The following is a 26,005-nucleotide window of genomic DNA, read 5'->3' as shown; positions in this document are numbered from 1 at the left end:
TAATCCCTCCACCTAGTCCTGGGTCTTCCCCGAGGCCTCCTCCCAGCTGGACGTGCCTGGAACACCTCCCTAGGGAGGCACCCAGGTAGCATCCTTACCAGATGCCCGAACCACCTCAACTGGCTCCTTTCAATGCGAAGGAGCAGCGGCTCTACTCCGAGCTCCTCACGGATGACTGAGCAATTAATTGTATTTAATATAATTAATGTTTTATTTAATTCAAGTAGCCTACTTGAATATAATTATTTTCTAGAGTTTAAAATGTATACAGATTTGACATTTAATGGCATTTTTTCCATGTGTGTGCTGCCATGTTCATGAACCAGAACTTTGACAATAAATCACTAAGTTGCTACTCAAAAACGTTTTTCAAGGTTGGCAGGTCTGCAAGAGTAAAATCTGATGAACAAATTACTTTTTGTGTCTACCTAGGTTAGTTTCGCATTGCTAGACCTTCCTAGACAGCGCTGTGGAGGAGGGTCTGACTAGTCCACACAGCATTCCGGGATGGGCAAAAAACATGCTTTGGTTTATTGACATTTCTTTAAACCAATCACAATCGTCTTGGGCAGAGCTAAGCACTGTACGGAGCAACGGTGCCTCTGCTAAATAGCCTCAGGAAGGAACTTGTTTTGGTGGAACGTGTATGTTCAAAAGTAGTTTTAGTCGTGTGAGAGAAAACTCAGATTGGACAGATAGTCTAGCTAGCTGTCTGGATTTACCCTGCAGAGATCTGAGGAGCAGTTAACCATAGTCCTCACAAATCCACCGGAGGTTAGAACGCCAACACAGAGAAAGAGGAAGGTAACTGACATCCGGCAGAATTTCCAGCAGCACCAGAACAATCCCATAAGTGGAACGTTGTGGATATAGACTACCTAAAGGTTAAATTAAAGAAAAAGTAATATTTAAGGTTTAGAATGCCACACCAAAAGCACATGATAACCTATGCAACTACTCATGATACAAATAAAAACCTATCAAGGATAGCATCCTGTAATTCTTTTATTTGTATTTATTTAACCAGGAAAAAACTCTTTTCAAGAGTGTCCTGGCCAAGACTGGCAGCAGTACAATCACACATACACACAAGTACACAAAAAAATTTAAAATATAAAACAACTGAATCTGCAAATAGTTCCCAAGGTCAGCCACAATCATAAATTCATCAGGCAAAACATCTATAGCCACATGTGCCTGCCTCCAAGTTAGGGGTGCACCGATCCAATATTAGGATCAGATATCGGCCCCGATATTGAAAAAATAGCTGAATCGGGGATTGGAAAAATTAACAGATCCATGAGCCGTTGCAGCACCCGGACCCCTGTTGACTGGGTACCCTTCTCACTCATGGTAGTTAACTTTATAACACAACAATTAATTACCCACAACTAACTCTTGTTAAAAGGATAAAACACCATAGCATAACAATTTGTGACTTAAACAGTTTCTAACACTAATAATTTTACATTTGCCCAACGGCATGCTGGGTAACATTATAGCTGCTAGCCTAGCATAACAGTCTGTTAAGCTGAGAGAGGCTCCGGTCTGTAGGCTACTGCACATTCAAGAACCGAGAAGAAAGTTAGTTAGAGGATGAAGAAAGACCGGAGATACACCAGAACAACGTGTGCTCAAGAGAGGAGTCGTCTGTTGTTCCCAAGTTTTTTGTTTCTAAAAAATCTGACATAATTTAGCCACTGTTGTTGCCCGTCGCTCTAATGTTACTCGGCCGTGCTAACGTTACCTTGCTAACATTACTGTGCTAACGTTACTGTGCTAACGTTAAAGACGTTAGCACAGTAACGAGCATGCAGCGGAGCAACATTATGAATGCAATCCACCTCCGGTCCCGCTACAGACCGTTGAGAAAGACGGTTCAGAGCAATGATTAAAACATGGATTAAAAAGCGCCCATATTATGCTCATTTTCAGGTTCATAACTGTATTTTAAGGTTGTACCAGAATAGGTTTACATGGTTTAATTTTCAAAAAACACCATATTTTTGTTGTACTGCACAGCTCTCTCTCATTGCTGCAGATCCTCTTTTCACCTGGTTTCTGTTTAAGCTCCAGAGTGAGACCTCTTTTCATCTTCTTCTTCTGTACTATCTTTGATTGCACTCGCACATGCTCAGTAGCTCAGATGTAGATCATGTCAGCTAGCTAACTCTAGAGACAGTAAAAGAAAGCCTGTTTCTCCAACTTCGGTCAGTTACGAGGCAGGATTAGCTGGGAGACTTCTAAATGAGGGCGCACACGTAAGTAGTTCTTTTGTAGATTATGGTGAACTTGTGTGTGTTGTAGGGCTCGTCCGAATACCATTTTTTGAGCTTCGAAGCTTCAGTAGTAATGAGCATTGAATATTGGAAGCTTCGGAGAGAGGGGGCTGAACATATTATTATCTCTAATAAAGGCAGGAATCTCTATGTGTCTGTCTGTTTGTTTGCATTTTGATTATTTTGAGAACCTTTCATCCAAACGACTTCACAAGGGAGTGCAGTGTCGTATTTGGTGCAATATAGATAGACAGGCCAGACGCGTTCAGAATTAATAAACTTTTAACCTCGTCAACGGGACACTTTGTGACTGGGGTGCGCTGTAACCTCGATAAAACTTCCACTCATGAGCGTTTTTATAACTTTAAAGCATTAAATCTTTAAAATATTGGGCACTTTAAGAGGTCTTGCCTCGCTGAAATACATCCGCCAACCTGCTAACATTATTCAAACAGTGAAGGAGGCTGACAGCGGAGCTCCGTTCAGTCGCCCACTACAACCACACTACAACAACCTAACTTACCTGTGGCCAAGGTAGTGTTTATACAACTAGCTTACAGCTATTTAGTTTTGAAAGGGAAACAATGTTAAAGTTGTTTGTATATGTAGGCTATTCATTCAATTTGAGTTTATTTTACTACTTTGTAGTTTGCACAATAAAAATAGTTTAGCTTCTGTAACTGTTTGATGGATTCTCCTTCATATAAAGTTATTGTATAATGTCGTGGAGCCAAACCCTTTTAGTAAACATGATGACATTAACATGTTTTTGTGATATTCTATGTACTCCTGACAGTAGAATAAGCCATTATAAACCTATATTAAGGTGACCCATTATTGAAGGCCCATTATTGTTATTTATTTCAATTTATTTTAACAAGTTTGATTACATTATATTTTCAATTTGAATGCACAATTGTTTTTTAAATAACAAATAAATAAGAATTAAATTCCATCTATGTTATTTTATCTTAGTTAGGAAAGTAATGTTTAGTTAGGAAGGTCTGGAGCCTTTAGTCTCTTCCACATGGTGGAAGGAAGGGATAAGGTGGAAGGTATACAGTTTATTATTAATTCAGCAACGGTATCGGATCGGTATCGGGTATCGACAGATACCCAAAGCCCTGGCATCGGTATTGGGACTGAAAAAGTCGGATCGGTGCCCTACTCCAAGTCATTTCACATCCTATTAAAAGCGACCAATAAGACCAGCTCATTATGTTTTAAGGATTTCTGTAACTTGTTCCAGGTAGAGGGAGCAGCAAACTTAAACACCATTTTTCTCAGTTCAGTTCTGACCTTTGGAACAGACACCAAATAAAGATCCTGAGATGATTTCGATGAAGTCCCCAAACTATTTAGACTGATGTAGGTCAGATACTAGGAGGGAAGTAGACCTAAAATAGCCTTGTAAATAAAGATATGCCAGTGTTTCAGTCTGTTGACAGAAAAGACCATCCAACACATTCATACAGTCTACAGTGGTGAGTGAGGGCTTTAAAACCAGTGATAACCCTCAAAGCTCCATTGTTACACAGGATAGAATATGTGGAAAAGTCTCTCTCTATCTATCTATCTATCTATCTATCTATCTATCTATCTATCTCTCTCGCTCTCTCTCTCTCTCTCTCTCGCTCTCTCTCTCGCTCTCTCTCTTCCATTTAAATCCTTTCATCTTGTTTTATGTGTTGGCTCAAAGAAAAGTCCAGTCAATGTGTGGTTTTATTTATAGACATGACTGAAGCAATCACTAGGTAAAATGTACCCTTTGCATTTCCCACAGGAGCAGAGTGTAAGTACAGGTTACCACAGTCAGCTGGGACCTGAACACCCAGGGCTGTTCTCTGCCCCTCTGCTCACTGAGCCAGTGATGCATTTCAGACTGCACAAATGTTGGGCTGTGTTTACTTAAGAGATTAATGAGGCTCCACCAAAAACTTGTACACCCACAAACATAATGTAGTGTACTACAAACAGGGGCGGACTGGGACAAAAATTCGACCCTGGCAATTCCGTTCCTTGCTGGCCCAATTTTAGACAGGGACATTATTTGCTTTATAATTGCAAAAACCAGGCTCACATGAGATAATAGTAGCATGAGGCGCAGTTCCAGGCTTTCATATTGAAATAATACACACACCGGACAAAATCATAAAACCTTCAAATAAACTACCATGGCACCATCTTAAAATAGAATGGAAATGCTTGCATATTTAAAACATATTATTACATACTTAAACACCCAAAACACCGAAGTATGAAGACATAGCGTGCCAGATGCAAGTTTTTATTCTAAAAAGTAGAAGCCCAATGGCACCAGACAGGAGGCTCCAGGCTACGGCCGTACAGTCTTACATATTTTTGTCAAACTAGTGTGTTGCCACATTTTTTTCTTTTTTCCAAATCCCAAGAGTGCATCGGCCCTTCTGGCATTAGCCAGAACTGCCAGTCCGTCTATGACTACAAGTTATGTTTATATGCAACTAGAAATTTTTAAGGAAGAAGTTATTGAGTCAGGTGAATGGTTGTGTAACCATGTGCTGGTGATACTGACATTTTTTGTCCACAGAGATATTGTGTGAAAAACTGACTGGAAAACACAGGCAGTGAACATTCTTCTTGTTTCAACATTGTGTTTGAAACATAATTCAAGTGACAATACATTTCCCTGAGCCATAATTTTGCTAATGCAAAATACTGGTTTTATCCTCTTCAAATGTTGTTGCTTCTCTCACCTATAGTTTGACAACTTCCATGTGTTCTGAAACTGTGCATAAATGTGGTAAAGGAAAAAGGGGAATGATGGTGCTGTCATGAAAGACATCTAGCTCTGATTGTTTGGGCCCAACATGTTCTTTGCAGTGTCAATTGGCCAAGTCATGGCAAGAATGTATAACTTTATGATGATCACCTAATATGACACAGTGACCATCTGAAAAGATACAAAAAATATCCAGTAGTCTGAGTCTTTATGGTGAAAGTTTTGTTCTCTGCATATACTACACTCTATATACAGTCAACTGTTTACCAGAGGGAATTTAATTCACTCAGATTATTTCGCTGAAAGAAAACTCAAATAGCTTACAGTAGCTTAGTGTTAGCTTTTCCTGCTTGGGCTTCCCGACCATGGTCGGACAGCACATGGGGAGACAGGGCTGGAGTCTCCACTATACAACCCCACCGTGAGGGAAGGTGTGAGGGCCCGTTCATCGCTGCTTGCAGCTTTATTATTTAAGTTGAAATTGTGCCTACGTGGTACAGATTCTAACATAATTTTGTGTTTAAAATACCAAAAACAAAATGACACACATACAACCTGGGGCTACAAGAGTACTGGTTGCTTAATTGGGGTTTGTTAAAAAGGTACATTTTTGCACAAGGACCCCCAAGCAGTTAACTCTGGCCCTGCATGTAGGCCAGAAGAGTGAATTGAGCACATTTATCTCAGCTGATACACAGTTGGACACATTTCTAGGAGCTTTGAACTGGCTAGTAGCGATAATAGCTTCCACTGTGGCTCTCAGACCCGTGTCCCACTTAGCTGACACAGTACCTTACTGCCAATTCTGACTTCATCCTGTCTCAGACTGAAAGAGAAAAGGACAGAAAGAGAGAGAGAGGACACTGACGAGAAGCATAAAATGCCCTAATAGTCCACTGTGAAAGGACACACTGGCCTTACAGGACAGAAAGTGATGACAGTGATAAAAGGGATTAGCCTAATCATATTTATTCACAAACACCCACAAAAACACAATTCTTTTTTCCATCTCCCAAACCTTCATCACATTCTAATTCACCATCTTCTTTCACGCTTTCTATCATTCTCATTAATCACTGTCTGTCTCCCCTGTGTCTGTGTTGTTCAGTCACGTACCAATGCAGCCGGACTGAAGAATTTCCCATAAATCTGTCCCAGGCTGAGAGACATCAGAGTGGGTTTATGGTGCAGCAACTAAGGCTAGTTCAGGTTGTTAAACGAAAAATGTCACCATTTGGGAAAAGTGATACCTGCTCTTGCAAACAGTTAATGGTGCAAAATTAGCTCAATTATTTTAATTTGATAGACACCATCTAAAATACATAATACCATGTTCAAGAACATATAATCGTCTGTTGGTTTTACTTGTTTGGTTCACATAATGTTCACTTGCTTAAATATTTGACCCAGTGTGACACCAAGTAGCATCATACAGCTCTTCATTTGAATTCAATCTGTGTAATTAATTTGTGAGAGTCTGACCCAGAGTCAGACAAAGGCAGCCTAGTTAGTTGGTATTTCAAGCCCCGTCCTCCTAATTACCTCATTCACATTCTTGCTCTTTCACCATTTCCTTCCTACTTTCGTTGTTCACCCTTTTACTTTCTAAAGGTACATTCTTATTATAATCTATATGCTTTTATCAGTATTTGTGGCAGTCATGTCTTAAAAGCCCTGCACGCAGAAGGCGTCTAGTTACAAAAATTCAGGCGTGCACGCCGTTGCTCTTGAAACCTTTACCACAAATTAAAGCTTTAATGCATAACTTTTTGATAATAAACGTCCGTTACATTCAAGCCATTGCCAAATGAGTTGCTACAAAGCATATTAAGACTATCAGCTCCACACAACTCTCTCTGGATTTCTCAGTATGACTATGTTAAGATTTTGTTGCGCAGTGACTTTCGCACCCAGAAACTTATGTGAAAATAATGACCTCTTCTGAAGAGTCCATCATGTTTGTTTAATTCTCCGTATCCTCATTGGCTACTACTAACTGCGTGGGGGGTGCGCGATCACTGAATGCTTGTATAATGTGGACACAATGACAGTTTTGTTGTCATTACTTAGAATTCCTCAAGGTGGCAACAGAAACTATGCACTATAGTTTTAAGAAAAGGACAACTAGCTATTACCGAGAGGGGCACGCAGACCAGCTCTCTACCCAACGATATTTGCTAATCTTCCTCCCAAACTTGAGTTACCTACGTCATCAGCTCTCAAAGTTGAAATCAATGAATCAGGGAAGCCATGCACATGCTTGCATGGGCCACGTAGTGGAGTGTCTAAAAGAGATATCCATTTAAACTGCCCCAACAGGGTCATTCCCATATGGAATATGCAACAGTGTGGAGTTATAGTCTCAATACCATAGAGAATTCTGACACATGTCCAGTGTCATGTTTACACGTTTGCACGGCAGCTGGATTCTGCAACGGTATGACGAAAGAGAGCTGAGCCGGAAAGCTAAGCTCCCGATCTACCGGTCAATTTTCGTTTCTACTCTCACCTATGGTCACGACGGCTGGGTCATGACCAAGATCATGGGTACAAGCGGCCAAAATGGGTTTCCTCAGGACGGTGGCTGCCGTCTCCCTTAGAGACATGGTTAGAAGTCATTCGTGAGGAACTCGGAGTAGAGCCGCTGCTCTTTTGCATCGAAAAGAGGCAGCTAAGGTGGGTCGGGCATCTGGTAAGGATGCCCCCTGGGCGCCTCCCTATGAAAACCCATCTTGGCTAGTAGCCTAATGCGTCCAGTGAAAAGCTACTGGCAACTACAAGCGTGGTTTAGACTGTTCGTTTAAAACAACAATGGTGGACGTGATCAACAGATGATTTATCCAATCACCTTGCAGGTATTTTTTATAAGTGCCTGCACTTTTCCAAGCAGTTTCCAATATCAGCTTCTCAAATGGGTGACAAACCATCTGGTGCGTCAGGTTAGTGCCATTTTGTAGTGAGGAAACGTTATACAATCACTGTGTGTGTGTGTGTGTGTGTGTGTGTGTGTGTGTGTGTGTGTGTGTGTGTGTGTGTGTGTGTGTGTGTGTGTGTGTGTGTCGTCTGACTCGTCTCATATCCAGTAAAGACTGTGTAGTCCTTATGGGAAGGGTGGGACAAAAGAAATGATAGACATACTGCTCCTTTCTAACTCCTTCATCCCTCTTCCACTGGCCTCTTGTGCTGTTTTCAGAAGTGAACAGCTGCCTGACAATCTTTCCTTTCCTCCCTTCACATTCTGCGACATTCAGGAATTAGAAGAGAGAGAGAAGAACAAGAGAGCTTGTATGGGAGAGCAGAAGGGATGGAGGGAGTAAAAGGAGAGGGGGAGGTGAACAGATAGAGAAGAGGGAGGAGGGGGTAATCACATTTGATGGTGCCTCTTACCACTCAGGTCCTTTGTTTTACTTTCATCCACTCTTTCCATCCCTTATCGTTTAAAACACCACCCATCCTATAGCCCTTTTCTCATGCAGTGCAAACCTGAAATTAGAGCTGTATGTGAGAACACAAATTTCCAAATGTCACGGGTACAATGTCGGACTCAAATGCTTGAGTCAACTCGGAGTAGAAGGTGAGTTTATTAATTAAAGGTACTCTGTAGAGTCTTTTATCAACTCCTACATTAGGCCAATATGGTGGGATCGGGGGAGAACTTGCTCGGACGTGTGTTCTGCGTGCCAATAATCAATGTCCACAATTTGTCTGTATTTCGGTGCTGTGACCCATTTATTTTCTGTATAACGGCCTGCTTACCGTCGCACAAGCATAGTCCATTTCATTTCATTTCTGGTTTAGTTTCCTTGTCAAAACAACTGAAACACTGCCCAAACTGACACGAATGACACGGTAAAAAGCTGTCTGCTTTCCCCGTTTCCACACACCTGTGTACCTGTGGTGAATTAGCTTTATGCCTTCCCAAAGGCCATGCTCCACCCAGTGCTCAAACATAAAACTGCACCTTGACATAACCAACATACTAGCCTATACAAACAAAGTGGTGAAATGGCTCCAACATACTCTAAGCGATGTCATGCATTTTTTTAGGCTACAACATTTTTTGTCACATACAGCAAACCTCTCCTCACTATCCCCTGAACACACTGTAAAAAAACGCAGTCTCTTTAGACAGCCCAGGCTCCACAAACGCCAACAAAAACAAAGTGGTCCAACCTGGGGTCCATTCCAGGAAGGAGGTTTACCAAACTCTGAGTCTAACCCTGATCTCTGAGTTGATTTACTCTGAGATGGGAAACTTTGAGTTTTCGGTTCCAGAACAGCTGATTTGAGTTGGTTCAATCAACTTAGAGTATGTTCACTCAGAGTTACGCGCGTACACAACCACTATAAAAAGGCAGCATGAATGGAGCCATGATACTACGATTCACCACGGTAACAACCACAAACAAAAGGGTCGGTGGAAATACTCATGCGCACAAACAGCGAGTTTGAACCTACAGTCTATGGTTTGAACATGCATTTCGTTAAAAAAGCAAGACAGAGGCTGCTGCTGCTAAAGAGAGAGAATTTGTGTGGGAGAAAATTGCTGCTTGTGTCAATGTGTAAGCATTAAAAGTGTATTCATTTCATATTTAATCACAATTAACTTATAATATTACTGGTGAAAACTGGAATTGTATTACACCTATAATTTCATTTAGGTGCAATCCTGCGGGCGAAAAAGTAAACTATACTAATCCCATTCTGAGGCTGCAGCACCATGATCATTAACAGAACTATAATTTATAATATTTTATTTCTTTTTAATGGCTCTCACTGGTTTGTGTCCAGGGAACACTAAAAAACGTTTAAAAAACTTTTCAGAGCGAGTCACACTTTTCTGACGGCTCTGCATACAGTGGCTTTACTATTACAGTATGATCTGCTACACTGTTATAAAGAAAACTGCTGTTTGCAAAAAATTTAATGAGACACAAAGAATCTGCTGGGATGTTAAAGCCTGTCCACAATGGTGGACGTTAGTGATATGAGGACAGATAATGTATCTGCATATCTAATGGACTGTAATAAAAAATACCTCTCAAATCGGTTATGTGGAAATGAAAATACATCTATAGTCGGGACTCAATCATCTCCCAACGTAAACTCTCTGTGAATTAATACAGCTTTTTCATCAACGAGATCGTCGACAAAAGGACATGACATGTTTGAGAAAAAAACTGCCTAACATAAACCAAAGTTTTTTTTATTCATGCAGATAACAAACTGCATTAAAATGCGCCTGATACAGACTGAATGAATGAATTCCCTCTTGAAGAAAACCTGCTCCCGACCAGAGGCCTGTACTACGAAGCAGGATTTGGCGTTAGCGAGCTAACTTAAGGTTCAACCGAGGATTTTCTGTATCACGACGGTGGATTAGTTGTTATCGGGTTCAAACGCCGTGGTAACTTATGCTGAACACCTAACCTGGTCGGGAGCAGGTTAAGTTGGAGATCAGAGATCAACCAGTGTTAAAGCACCGCCTACTGACCAATCAATACTCAATTGATAACGGCGTCACCATTCTTAGAAGATCAGGCGGAGCTCGTGCAGAGAGAGAGAGAGAGAGAGAGAGAGAGAGAGAGAGACAGAGAGAGAGAGAGAGAGGTGTGTTCATAAAATTTAAAACACTTAGAGACCGACAACCCCGTTAACATTCCCTGATGGGTATTTTTATGAAATATATATATTTTAATGTATAGCGACTGTATTTCATTTTCCCTCTAAAACCGTGTCACATGGAGCTCTGGTAGATGTTTGCGATTGGTCGTGGTGCGCAATCTTTTATGTGAACGCGTGTGCTGCTGGATTGGGAAACCCTGAGTTGACTGAACTAGTTATTAACCACCGTCGTGATACAGCTTATGCAGGACCGCGGTTGTTAGGGTTAGTGAAGCCGGATAACTGAAAGAGATCCAGGGCCTGTTGATCTTGATTTGTAGTATAGGCCTCAGGTTAGGAGGAACTAGTCTCGTTTTGTTTGAAATTACTTTGAACGTCAACAAGAATAACGTCTCCCAACATCGCTTAAAGCACCTTTAATAAACAATCCAGGCAACAGTACAAATCCAACAGGCAGAAGACGTGGTCGAAAATACAGGCAATAGATCAGGAAACACTGGAAACAAACACTAGAAAACACTGGAGAGTGAGACACACAAGGAGTAACAACAATCTGGCAAAGGGTAAGTGGAGCAGGGCATAGCAGGACGTGGCAGGGCGTAGCAGGGCACTGAAGGACGTAGCAGGGTGTAGCAGGACGTAGCAGGGCACTGTAGAGCGTAGCAGGGTGTAGCAGGGCATAGCAGGGTGCGGAGCAGGGCCACGGCTGCAACCATAATTTAGGTGCCACCCTAATCCAAGGAAAACTTCAGGGCGAAGAATTTGTGTGTGACGTCCTGTCGTATTTGTAGACCTTTGCGCTAAATGCGGGTCTTGCAGATGTCAGAGATAAGGTGAGTTTGAGGAGCTGATGATTTTTGAGGCAGAGCGAACAATTCTGTCCACCTGCTTCCTCTGCTGAGATATGGAGTTGCCATACTACATACTACTGTGATACTTTGTATCACAGCTCTGTAGAACTGCAGCATCCCCTCTCTGGACACACCAACATGTTTGAGCTGGTGCAGGAAAAAGTCTCTGCCCCAGAGACCCCACTATGGCCACGCCAAGACCCGCCCTTCAATCACTACTATTGGCCAGGTGTCCAAGGTAATGTAACCCCATTTGTTTCAGGTCCTATCCCCTGACAAATCCGCTATCCTAACCACTCGAGGTGAAATGCCTAACTCCAACCAATCGAGCTGCTTCGTAGGGCGGGTCTTGGCGTAAAGCAGGAAGTAGGTCTATTATAGGTCTTGTTTGTTTGTGTCCAACTTGACTGCTTGTGGTTTTGGCCCCATCAGACTTTTATTATTAGACAGGTATTATTGCCCTGATAACCAAAACTACAAAAAATAAGACACAAGTTGTAGTAAAATGGACTTAAAAAAACGGCACATCCAACGTGATCTGATGGAGGCAGAAAAGTCACCAACCCATCATCCAATCACTGGTGGTCAACAAAATCTAAGGGCTTGTAATTAAAACACCGATTCAACAGTGCATTCATGCTCATTTTGTGTTTAATGCTTAGTTCCCTTTAAAAACATAAATCCACATACTGGAAACATTGAGAAATAGAGCTTTGTGTTCAGGAAACATCATAAAACCATCATGACCTCATACTTAATAAATAATTCACCACGTCCTCTCTGCTCTCTGTGTGTGTGTGTGTGTGTGTGTGTGTGTGTGTGTGTGTGTGTGTGTGTGTGATGCATGTCTGCAAAAGTAGACATGCATCTTTCAGACATCCAGTCTGCTCCTAAGTGCTTCTGAGCATGTGGCTGTGTCACATTCATAACTAGCAGAGAGAGTAGAGACTGCAGATCCAGGGTTTGTCTGAGGCACACAGACTACAGGAAACGTATCTGGTACTTATAACCTATAACACAACCCAATACAACACAACTACAAACTACAGCTCCAAAAATGACCATGAAGGTGAATCAACCGTCTGTTACAGTCTTAACAATATTTTTCATCTTAACTTAACTTCTCCTTGACTCATAATTAAAGCTGAAAAATATGAGGTTTATCTAGTTGCGATTACTTTGACTGATATTGCAATTGCGATATGATTCACGATATTGGAGGGAATGATAATTTTTTTATCATTATTCTCATTTTCATTGAAAAAATTTAAAAATCTGTACCAAACAAGATTTTTTCTTTAGTCTGTAGAATATGATTTGTAGTTTGTTTGTTGACGTCTCTGCAGCACCACAATACTTAATTCAGAATTGTTTGACACATATATTGCCGTTAACAAATATTGCGCCCCCCTGCTATTTTGATATTGGACTAGTTCTTATTACCATTTCGATAGAATTGCGATTAATTGTTCAGCCCTACCCATCATTATATTCTCCAGTGACAAATTTTGGCTGATGTCATGGTTTTTCTTTCGTATTATCTACAGATGAGCGGGATCCATAAACACCCATGTGACCCTGGTGAGCGAGGTAGAAGGCTGATTGGGTGTGCGGTGACAACAACACTGGGATGGAGGTGTCCCACTGGCTGTGTGACGTCACAGTAACAGTGCATCCCCGGGGGGTCACTCAGTCTCGTTCTTTTATCCTCGATGGATGCACTGGTGCCCTTACGTGGAACCACACACTACCTTTCTGTGAACCACTGTGTCATGAGCTCTCACTTTTTACACCTTTATTTATACAGGGAAAGATCAGAATGAGACACAGGTCTCTTTCACAGCTAAGCCTTGCACAGCATCATTTAATTAAAAATAACAATTACATTTAACAACAATTTGTTCATTAAGCATGGCTTCAAATTGCCAAGTGGAAACCAAGACATCTAGCATCAGTTCCCTTTGAAACTCATTTCAAGTAAAAGAGGCATTGTATACAAACACAGTTTTGCCCAACTCTGAATGAGCCCGAGGAACCTCCACTACCAACGAATCTTCGGAACGAGTCTGGTAATTGTCCACTAAGGTAGTCAGGAAGCTTATGCATTATAGCCTTATATCCCAACACCAATCAATGCCTGGTCCTCCGAGATGTACAAGTTTCTACTTGCGGAATGAATGCTACGTGACACGTTCATACAACTGAGAGGCTTCTCGTTTATTTGTCTCCTGACATGTGAACAGTATGGGCCGTAGCATACAGCATTACATCCTAGGACATTTTCCCTTAAGCAATGTGTATCACACCCCCTTGTGGCAGCCTCATCCCTATGTGAGTAACCTTACGCCGTTAACTAGCTCCAGCATGTGAACAGTTACATGACACTAGAGACCAACGAGTCCCAGCCCACTAGAGTGTACAGAACACAATGGTGTGTGCAAAAATTGGCACCAGTAATAAAAACCCAATGCTGCATGATAGACTGCATCTAAAGGTTTTAACACCCAGTCTTACAAATACTTTGTTACTGTACTTACGTAGAATCTTTACTGTAATTTACTTCATTATTTATATCTCCGAAAACTTTTACTTTTACTCCACTACATTTCCTAAATAAAATGTATACTTTTACTCCACTACATCTCCCCTAAGCGTCTTAGTTACTTGTTACTACAAAATAAAATCTGAAGAAATTTTCTTAGAATGGAAAAAAAGGTTTATTGAATCATTGCTCCTAGATTGCAAGTTAATGCACGCTCCATTCCAGTTGGTGACGTAATGCCTGTTTGTTGCAATGCAAATAAAAAGAAGAAACATAGGCCAAAACTAAAGCAGAAGAGATGGAAGCATAATGACTGATAGTGTTATGGAAGCACTTGGTGCAGGATCTGCCGCCATGGTAACAGACCATCCCGACGACAGTGGTGATGACGATAACGTTACACACCTTTGGCCATAAAATTTACTTTTACTTCTAATACTTAAGTACATTTAATATCAGAAAATTACTTCTAATAAGTACAGTAAACATCAGATTCTTTAAGTCTTTTACTCAATAAATATTCTAAAAAGTGACTTTCACTTCTACCAAAGTCATTTTCTGGAAAGATACTTTTGCTCAAGTGTTGCTTTCAAGTACTTTACACAAGACTGTTAACACCAAAGGTAATGACACTATCATTACTTAAGAAAAACACAGCAGTAATTCATATCAATGGGACCTCTTTTCACTAAGACTGAAGCCGTTTTCTAATATGAACTCTGATATGATTCAGGTTGAAGTTCCGTGTCTATTATATTATGATCCGTGTCAGACGGATTCTCCTTTACTAGAAATACTCGGTCTGGTTTGGTGGCACATGGGTAGAGTGTGCATGAGGCAGGACTTGATGCTGATTACACCACTGTCACATAGGCGGTTCATAATTTATGCTTTTTTATTTTAATATATAAGTATATTTTATGTTTATACTATGTATATATTTATTTAACAATGTATGCTTTTTTTCAGGATGAATAAAGTTTTATCTAATCTACTTCTGTTTCTCTACTGTTCAGCTAAAGAACAGACTGGTTCAAATGTACTTATTTAAAACTAAATACCATGTAAACTCTTTTTTAGGATGAACTTCACAACTTGACTGGCAAAGTGAGTGAAGCATTATTCCTGATAGGCTGCTAGGCCTGATAGGAGTATAACCTCTGAACCAGTATTAAATTAAAACATTATCATTATGTAATTGATCGAGAAATAATTAGATTAGTATACAACCAAGGACCCCCTCATGTATTTCATGTTTAGAATTTGATGTAGCCTATTGAAGTGAAGTGAAGGAACAACATAGAAAAGTGTATTAGAAAGATATTAAACATGTTTAGACATATTTGCAGATTCTAAGAGTTATAGATTTGTTAGATTAAAAAGTAGATAATCTATGAAGTATTACAGATTTTTAAAAATTGTAAAATTTGTACATGAAAAATGAATCTAAAAACCTTTTTACGTACCCCACTTTGGAGATCAGATCTGATGTACACAATGCTGTATGTCTATGAGGGAATTTGGTCCTCACATTACCATTAAACTCTCTGTCTGACTCTGTCACTCTCTGTCTGTCTCTGTCTGTGTGGATGTGTGGGGACACCGTGTTGACCCCAGCAGATGTCAAGTGATGCTACAACAACAGAACAGAAAGTATGGATGGCACACCAGCTAAGGCTCACTTAACCTCAAATTTGAGGACACACATATATTTATACAGTTTCACAGATAGATGAAAGCATGTAAAAAGCTTGTACATCTCAAATTCACCTAAAAACATACAAGGCTATTAAAAATGATACTATGGAGGAATTTGAAAGGATGGAATAATGCCCATGTTGTATTTATTTGTGTAAAAACAATACAAAGAGCGGGGCACCTGGTTGCGCCCCATGTACTAAGGCCCAACAAATTATCTTTAATAAATAAATAAAACAAAGATGCTTAAAGGTCCCATGGCATGAAATTTTCACTTTATGAGGTTTTTTAACATTAATATGCGTTCCCCCAGCCTGCCTATGGTCCCCCAGTGGCTAGAAATGGTGATAGGTGTAAACCGAGCCCTGGGTATCCTGCTCTGCTTTTGAGAAAATGAAAGCTCAATGGACCAATCAGGAATCTTCTCCTTATGAGGTCATAAGGAGCAAGGTTACCTCCCCTTTCTCTGTTTTGCCCGCCCAGAGAATTTATATAATTTATAAAGTCTATATAAAAGAGACTTCAGATACAGTATTAGGGGACCACTAAGGTCTATATAAAAGAGACTTCAGATACAGTATTAGGGGACCACTAAGGTCTATATAAAAGAGACTTCAGATACAGTATTAGGGGACCACTAAGGTCTATATAAAAGAGACTTCAGATACAGTATTAGGGGACCACTAAGGCCTATATAAAAGAGACTTCAGATACAGTATTAGGGGACCACTAAGGTCTATATAAAAGAGACTTCAGATACAGTATTAGGGGACCACTAAGGTCTATATAAAAGAGACTTCAGATACAGTATTAGGGGACCACTAAGGTCTATGTAAAAGAGACTTCAGATACAGTATTAGGGGACCACTAAGGTCTATATAAAAGAGACTTCAGATACAGTGTTATAAGACCACTAAGGTCTATATAAAAGAGACTTCAGATACAATATTAGGGGGACCACTAAGGTCTATATAAAAGAGACTTCAAATACAATATTAGGGGGACCACTAAGGTCTATATAAAAGAGACTTCAGATACAGTATTAGGGGGCCACTAAGGTCTATATAAAAGAGACTTCAGATACAGTATTAGGGGACCACTAAGGTCTATATAAAAGAGACTTCAGATACAGTATTAGGGGACCACTAAGGTCTATATAAAAGAGACTTCAGATACAGTATTAAGGGGACCACTAAGGTCTATATAAAAGAGACTTCAGATACAGTATTAGGGGACCACTAAGGTCTATATAAAAGAGACTTCAGATACAGTATTAGGGGACCACTAAGGTCTATATAAAAGAGACTTCAGATACAGTATTAAGGGGACCACTAAGGTCTATATCAAAGAGACTTCAGATACAGTATTATAAGACCACTAAGGTCTATATAAAAGAGACTTCAGATACAGTATTAGGGGACCACTAAGGTCTATATAAAAGAGACTTCAGATACAGTATTAGGGGACCACTAAGGTCTATATAAGAGACTTCAGATACAATATTAGGGGGACCACTAAGGTCTATATAAAAGAGACTTCAGATACAGTATTAGAGGACCTCTAAGGTCTATAAAAGAGACTTCAGATACAATATTAGGAGGACCACTAAGGTCTATATAAAAGAGACTTCAGATACAGTATTAGAGGACCTCTAAGGTCTATATAAAAGAGACTTCAGATACAGTATTAGGGGACCACTAAGGTCTATATAAAAGAGACTTCAGATACAGTATTAGGGGGACCACTAAGGTCTATATAAAAGAGACTTCAGATACAGTATTAGGCGACCACTAAGGTCTATATAAAAGAGACTTCAGATACAGTATTAGGGGACCACTAAGGTCTATATAAAAGCAACCAAAGAGCACTATGTCTTGGGACCTTTAAATCCATCTAACACTGAATCAACAGTCCTATATGGCAATACCCTGGTTTCTCAAATGCCATGTAAACACCTTATCCCAGTGTAAGTTCTCACACCCCTGTTAACAGACCTAGATAACTTCTTTAGTATCTGGGTTATTCGTGCATGTATACACCTTAACCTGAGTGTGTTCCATAACACTCCATCGCACCCGAGTTGAATGCGTTCCATTTACAAGGTTAGCCATTTTTAAAAACAACGCATTTTTTTTGTACATACAAACAGCGTAGCAACATGTCCACTGATAGAAGTTGGACAATACTGTGTACAACTGATTTAGTGAGACACAAATAACACAGAATTGCTAATAACTGTATGTTACTACAGCTTTCACAACTGTTTATGCACGGAGCAGGGCCAAACCAGAGCCAATGAAAATTGAAATCTGACTTGTAATTGGAACGCATTCAACTGTGTGTGTGTTGTCATTCCCAGCTTTGGTTTCCAAGTTCCCAGGGAAATGGAACGCACTTTTAGCTCAGGTTATGTGCCTGCTCATGCTCCGTAGGTTGTAACTGCCCCTCCCCACTCCGCTGCAGTGGTTTCTGAACCAGAATAAGAAGAGAGTTGGAAGCAACGGCGCCAAAAAGAACAGCAACAACACAAGCTTTAAACCTTTAAACCCACTGAGGACTTCACCATAAGGCATATAGAATGTACAAACTGTACAGAACTGAAAAGTTGTCAATGTTTGCCCCACTTTTTAAGTTGTTGTTTTGTCAACAGGAAGAAAAGCCTTATTCCGACCAGCTGTACATTGGCAGAGGGCCACCTACTGCGATACAACAGAGTTACTCCCGTCGTTCTTAACTGTTCATGTACACCGGGAGAACTGGTACAATTTAAAGACCATACCCTGTTACTGCTGTGCATGGCAATGCACTGATTGTAGCTCCTGTCTGGAGGAAACCTGAGCTGGCACCGAGCCTGATGACAACCAGCATAGAGTGGCAATGAGGCTCACTGTACAAATCAATGTGATGGACTCCTGTTGAGCTAATTAGTAGCGAGCTGGGGCTAGCTCTTTACAGCCCACTGAAGGAGCCGTCTGAGGTTTCCTCCTGCTCTTTTTTACGCTACCACTAGGGGCTGCCAACATCAGACATTTTCAAACCCTATAAAAAGCGAAGTAGCACCAATCCAAAGGTGTCCCTAATGGTGAGGAGCACAGAGAGTTTATTTTAATATTGTTAATAATGCACCTCCTTAAAGGAGAACTCCGGGCAAGTTTTCCGTTAATCTTGATTGCTATACGTATATGAGTACTGCCGATAGCAAAAAAACGAGCCGAATCGGTGCTAGCAACACTGAGCTGCTGCAGCTAATGCCGAGAGCTCCCACTCAGCTAAAACGGCAGTTATGGGGGCATAAGATAAAGAGTGCCTTTGTGCCTCTTAACAGACACAAAATGCAATGAAAATGTCTGTGCAACATGAACAGGGCCCTTACATGACAACAAGATGCATTTAGCAACTTAGCCATTGTTTAAATTCACCTACCCTCTTAGCTGCTAGCTGCCGTCAGGTTCAGCCAGTCTCCGGTAATAATCATCACGCAGCAGTTCCATGTGTATTTGTAGCATATATATCCATTTTGTGTGCTGTCGTTGGTGAATATGAGTCTCTGCAGTGGCGAATTGTGTGGTAGTTTCCTTAGCCAGGCTAGCAACCCTGACCGGCATCCAGCTTCTACTTCCACCCCGCCTCCCTCGCCTGCCGCGCCGACAACAATCCACAGGCGCCCGCTGGTCTGGTGGAGGTCCTCCAGAGGACAGTTCATGCTTTTGCGGCGAAATTTTGAAGTTTATTCCCCCCTCAAAAATAGGTAATTGAGCACACATAGCTAAGTTGCTAAATGCATCTTGTTGTCTTGTAAGGGCCCTGTTCATGTTGCACAGACATTTTAATTGCATTTTGTGTCTGTTAAGAGTAGGGTTGGGTACCAAAACTCGGTGCCAATAGGGAACCGGTGCCGACGTAAACGGTAGTAACGAGACCGAATAAGAACGAAAGTTTCGGTGCCTCATTTCGGTTAAAATGCTGACCGCTAACATTAAACAGTGTAAAGTGTGACTGTATTTCACTGTGGAGGACTTCTACAGCGGGATGGAACAGTCTGCTCTGCAGCGCAGCAGCTGTCGTTGTCGCAATTCATAGATATACAGTATGTTTATATGGTCGGAATTAAACAACACAGACGGTGCGTTCACTTGCAGCTGCCATTGTCGGAATTAAACAACACAGATTCACTTAAAACAGGTAGCCTCGTGGTGCATTCACAGTAATTGTAAAATACCCTTTTCCCATCTGGGGTTCAACAGCAATTTACTGGTGAAATAAGTTATTGTTATTGTTATAGTTATTACATTATTATTAAATCTTTAATTTTGACCATGGCCTTAGCAATAAACAAGTCACTGACTGTTGTTTACTACCCTTATTTTTTTTTCTTCTTTTTTTTTTTTTACTTTATTGAAAAGTACCGGTTCAGGCACCGTTTAGGCACCGGCACCGTTTTAAAAGTATCGATTTAGCACCGAATCGAAAAAAAACAAACGATACCCAACCCTAGTTAAGAGGCACAAAGGCACTCTTTATCTTATGCCCCCATAACTGCCGTTTTAGCTGAGTGGGAGCTCTCGGCATTAGCTGCAGCAGCTCCGTGTTGCTAGCACCAATTCAGCTCGTTTTTTTTGCTATCGACAGTACTCATATACATATAGCAATCCAGATTAACGGAAAACTTGCCCGGAGTTCTCCTTTAAAAATGTAACTACGTTGAGGCTAAAGTGGCTATGGAGATACCATTTGGGATACCACAAGAACTATAACTGATCACATTCAGCTGCTTGTTGCTGATGCCAGTAAAGATTGTTGAGAGTGGAGGCAACATGAATAAAGTTTTTGAAAAGGCTCAGTGCAGCTTTTCCTTTTCAGTAACACACATCTAACAAAGACATTTGCTTGCTTTGCTCCTCTTTTTAGGCTCTCTGGTAACTATGTCCGGAGCTTAGCACCACCCAAGACCATTGGGATTGGTGTAAAGAAACGCAAACAACCCAGAGCGTTTTTTTTCTCCTTTCCCAGAATGCATCTGTGGTGTAGCCAGACCTTACTCCACAGCGCTGTGGAGAGAAAGCTGGCAATGTGAGACTACACGGACAGTAAATGATGTGAGTGGTGCCTTAGTTGCTTGCCTGGCTATGAAATAATCATGATTCTGTAGAGCACACACACACACACACATAGTGTTGAAGTGAATCATTTATAGAAGAAACTATTTATATAAATTTATATTTGCACTCCATGGTCTTACATACAACTGTGCTTAAGAGTCAAGCTCAGACAGAGAATGTGTCTGCTGTGTTTCCACTGTTCACAAAAAAGGTGTGAAATTTGTCATAAATTAGCTAAGAAATTAGCTAACTAGCCAGCTGGGTAATAATGTAAAGCTTAATCCAAACACTTTTGTCAGAGCGTAAGAAAGCACATACATTGCTTCAGATAAGTCACAACTTCATATTTATATACAAGATGGATCCTTTCACATAAACTGATGTTTGAACAACTATATAACAGTCACTACAAGGCTGCTGTCGAATGCAAATCCACGATCCTTTTCTAGCCATAACCACACGCTGCCACATCAGACTCTGTTGTAGTGATGGTGCCGTGGCCAGGGTACAACTTTATTATTACTGATAGAAATGAAGACCATAATTACAAAATAACGCCAGTGTTGTAATAAATCAGAATTACATGTGTAAATCACTGAAGCAGAAGCTTCTCCAACTGAGCTGCCAGTGGCCAACCATGCAGCATTATGATTGCACTGGGAAGTTTCCAACAATGAGTGTGTTCAAGCTTCACTTCCCCGGCTGCCATTCCCTTCTACAGACCACTGCTGTCAATAACAAAGTGTCCATGTGGACACGACTGTTTAAATAGTTATATATATAGTTATAGTTAAAAATAACATACTGTTGACTCATCATATGCATGAAGTGGTACTACTGCCTGCTTCCTCTAAGCCATTCACACACACACACGCACGCACGCACACACACACACACACACACACACACACACACACACACACACAGACACACTGACCTTCAGGATGTGACTGCACAGTCACCTTCCAAGTCCAACCTTGGTCTGTATAATAGCTGACAAACTTGTCAAGCTTGGTCTTTAAACCACCTTTTAAAGGTCTCAGTCTCGTCATGGAATCGACTGCATTTTACTCAGTCTTGTCTCGGTCCAAGATAAAGAGGACTCTGGATTTCATTTCAAGACTGGTCAAGACCACAACTGCAGGGATTGTTTGTATTGTTTGCTCATAGAAAACAAAGAGATTTTCCTACACATAAAATTCACCTCTACAATCTCTTTGGGTTATTTTATCAATGCATTTCTTTTGATACACTTATGGCAATAAAAAGGGGGTGAATGAAGAAGAATCTTATTTTGTTTTCTGTGGGTGTTTTTTATGGAAATGTGGATATTTCAGGTTAATTTGAGGAGAGCCTTTGGTTAGCATTTTCCACGTTATCATGTCATGCAGTGTGGGTCTCGCCCTGCTGTGGTCTTGGTCTTGTCTCGGTCTCCATACATTTAGGCTAGATATGTGAATGATCACATGATGGAGGGCTGGTTATGAACACAGCCTAGCATTCTCAGCGTAACAAGAATCCATTGCCATACCTCCAAAGTGTTCTAGCTCGTATCGGCCTGTGTCATAAATTAGCTACAGGATACTACAAACTGTTCAAACACAACAAGCAGCTGGTTGCAAAATGTCCTAATGGTCCCTTTAACCATTCTAACATACACATGGGAACATACAGTATAACAGTCTGGGTTGCAGTGTGCCTCTGTAAAAAAAAAGGCTGGGCCTAAAAGCTGCACTAATCAATATTTTGATATGAACAATGGATTTTTAACATATTTCAGCTCATTGTTTTGTTTGTTTTTTCTTCTTTTTAACCAGAACCTCCCTTCAACCCTGTTCCCAGCAGCAGTAGGGAGTTATTTTCAGAGAAAAAGCTCTGATAAACCCACTGTATACTACTTGCAACAGCAGACAGACACAGTTAGCAACTAGATGGTAAACATGGGGGAGCATTTAGCAGCTAAAGAGTCAGATATTTCCCTCATGAGTTAACCAGAGCTAAACAAGAGTAAATATTGGACTTAAGATTCATCTGGTGGACACAAACATAACTCTAAATCAATGCTAAAGTTGCTCTGTCTATGGGCTGTATACATAGGTCACTGCCTGCTAACATGTTTGTCATAACTAAGGTGACAATATGTCAGTGATGTGTTTTTTGGAGACATGGCTACAAATCAGTGTCTTATATGACTTAATGTTCCTGTCAAAGTGACAGTTGCTGGTATACTACATTTTAAAGTCACTTAACAAATTACTAATCAACTAGTCATTTATCAAACCCCAACTCTAGATACAATGTTGTACTGAGAAAGGCATGTGTAAGGAGTTACTCTAAGGAACTAAAGTTAGACTTTGTATAACTACTTTTTACCGTAAGAAATCCAAGACTCACAAAATAATCATAGCCAGTTGGCTTTCAGTTGGTCCAAAAATTTGTTTCAGCAAAAATTTCAAGAAAATTGAAAAAAAAAGTTGTCATTGGTATCTTAAAATCGTGGTATTAGTCGAATTATGACCTGTATCTTATGATTTAAAGTGAAACATATTATCTTATTCTTATTTTAAAATATCTTACTCATTTTCAATGGACACTTATATAATAATATACAAATATCATAAGCTATAAAAATGTATAATTATGTAATTCAAAAAAACATAAGATATCAAAGAAAATAAAATATATATAAGAAAAACGTATAGGCTAAATTGAGGTTGCATTACGGCATTACTGTAAGTAATGATAAAAATGTATAATAGAATAAATAAAACTAAACTAGTTGTGTTATAAACTGGGCCTGTGTATTGTTAGCTGCCTACAGCCCACAATAGGTTAGGCCTAAGCAATAGAAAGTGGTGCTCATGTAGGATTAACATTAACACATCACAAATTAGGCTATTCATAACTTATTTATTATACAGCCTAACTTATTTGTGACGTGATAACCATACTGGGACGGTGCCAATGTAACGACTAGGTCTAATTAGTAACGAAAGTAAGAAACGTCTTATAGGCTATGAGTTATTGAACTAATGAATGCTTCATTTCTTCGAGTAACGAGCCCTACCCCTGCCGAGCCCACCTCCTGCAGCTGCTCCAGCTCCAGCCTCAGCGTCTCCTGCTCGGCCTCCAGCTCGGCGTACTGCTGCTTCAGGCTCTGGTTCTCCTCCAGAACCACCAGCCCGCACTCCGCCGCCCGGATCTTCTCGCGGTTGGCCTCCGCCAGCTCCCGGGTCAGACGCTCCACCTCGACCCGGCACTGCTCCACCGTGTCCCCGCATCCTGCTCCACCGGCAGCCATCGCTGCTCTCTCCCTCCCTCTGCCCTCTCCTCCCTGCGTCGGATGAGCAGAGAGCCCCGGCGGAGGGAGAAATAGCTGAGGTAGACAACAAACCCCCACCGCTTCCCCTCAAAAGAATCACACCGCTGCTTTAAAGCTCATGTTTAAAAAAGAAAAAAAAATTAAGTATCAATAAAAAAGAAACGCCCGCAAATATCCTTAAAGCGTTGTCATCCTCACCAACACCAGAGAAACTCATCTTCTGCCATGTGATGCTCTAAATGATGCAGCTTTTTATCTTCCGCTGCCCGCATCCTTCTCCCCTCCCTCTGCTCTGTTTTTCTGCTTATTCACCGGCATCAGGACGCCCTCTCTGCCTGCAGCCGTGAGGCAAGGCACACTCGCCGCTCTTTGTCCTTCTGCTGCAGGCTCAGGGTTTGGATCCTCAGACCTGCCTCTCCTAATGAGACAAAGAATAGGATATCAGGAGCTGTAGCCTAAATGAGCCGTTTGGAAATCACACTGATCATTATAGACAAGTTTTTCTTTAGTTTTACGCAACATTTGCTTTTCACGTTAGCCTACTACTATTGTAATTAAAAAAGAAATTCCACATTTGTTTTTCTTTTTACAGGTTTTAAAGTTTTAATTTATTGATAATTAACTTGAAATGTAGGTGCTGTCCACAATAGGGGGGCTCTAATAGCCTACTTTTTTATTGTTTATAGGAACACATTATTTATATTGAATTAGGCCTATATTTATATTTAAATTCTTTCGCTTAGATTATCTTACTCTTAGTAGCCTATGTTATCAAAATAATATAGTAGGCCTACTTTATGCTAACATTTATATTTACCTGTAAATGCACGTGATAGGCTTGTTTATATTAAATTATATTGTCGCTTTATACTTTTGCCAAAATGTACTATTCAATTATAGTGTTAAATCATAACAGAAGTCTCAGGACACACAACAATTCCACCCAAATGCAAGCATTTGACAATGGCAAGGGAAAACTTCCTTTTAACAGGCAGAAACCTCAGACAGAACCTGACCGTAGGCGTCCATCTGCCTTGACCAGTTAGAGAGAGAGAGAGGGAGAGACAGAGAGATGCAAAGCAACTACAATAATACCTAACTATAATATTTATAGAAATATATAACCTATAATAATTATAGCAGTGGGTATAATGGAATGACATGATGAATGGTGGCAATTATAGTAACAGTAATGATTGTAGAACAATAATAATAATAATAATAATAATAATAATAATAATAATGCTAGCAGATGCATCCAGCACGACCACGGTAGCAGCTGCAACCACAATCCAGGTGCCACCACAATCAAAGGAAATCTTCGAGGCAAGAAAGCACAAGGACTCCTGGGAAGAAGTTAAGTTAGTAACATGTATTAATGTGACATGAATGCACTCAGATGAAGAGAGAGGGGAGGAGAGAGGAGCTCGGTGTGTCATGAAGTCCCCCAGCAGTCTTGAACAATAGCAGCATAACTAAGAGCAGGTCCAAGGAGAGTTTTAAGCGTATTCTTAAATGTGGAGATGGTGTCTGCCTCCCAAACCACAACTGGGAGCTGGTTCCACAGGGGAGGAGCCTGATCTGAAGGCTCTGGCTCCCATTCTACTTTTGGAGACTCTGGAAACCACAAGTAGCTCTGCATTCTGGGACCGCAGTGTTCTAGTGGGGTAATTATGAGCTCTTCAAGATAGGATTGTGACTAATCATTAGGAGCTTGGTAGGTGAGGAGAAGGACTTTACATTAAATTCATGATTTCAATACAGGGAGCCAATGCAGAGAAGCTAATACAAGAGAAGAAAAAGCCTGTCTACATAAGTAGAAACGTAT

The 26,005-nt window shown here is 40.6% G+C and overlaps 1 protein-coding gene across 1 annotated transcript in view; it reads right to left on the bottom strand.

Moving 5' to 3' along the window:
- Positions 1-24,202, bottom strand: part of LOC114550567 (protein bicaudal D homolog 1) — a 58,467-nt gene extending 34,265 nt beyond the window's left edge. Inside the window, exon 1 of the mRNA XM_028571378.1 lies at positions 23,938-24,202. Within this exon, the coding sequence (XP_028427179.1) occupies positions 23,938-24,156 (219 nt within the window). The 5' untranslated portion in view covers positions 24,157-24,202. The remainder of the gene's footprint in view (positions 1-23,937) is intronic.
- Between the last annotated feature and the right edge of the window lie 1,803 nt (positions 24,203-26,005).

Source organism: Perca flavescens, chromosome 23 (genome assembly GCF_004354835.1).
Source record: "Perca flavescens isolate YP-PL-M2 chromosome 23, PFLA_1.0, whole genome shotgun sequence".
NCBI lineage: Eukaryota > Metazoa > Chordata > Actinopteri > Perciformes > Percidae > Perca > Perca flavescens.
Note: the sequence above shows the minus strand (reverse complement) of the source record. Positions and strands in the feature narration are given on the sequence as shown.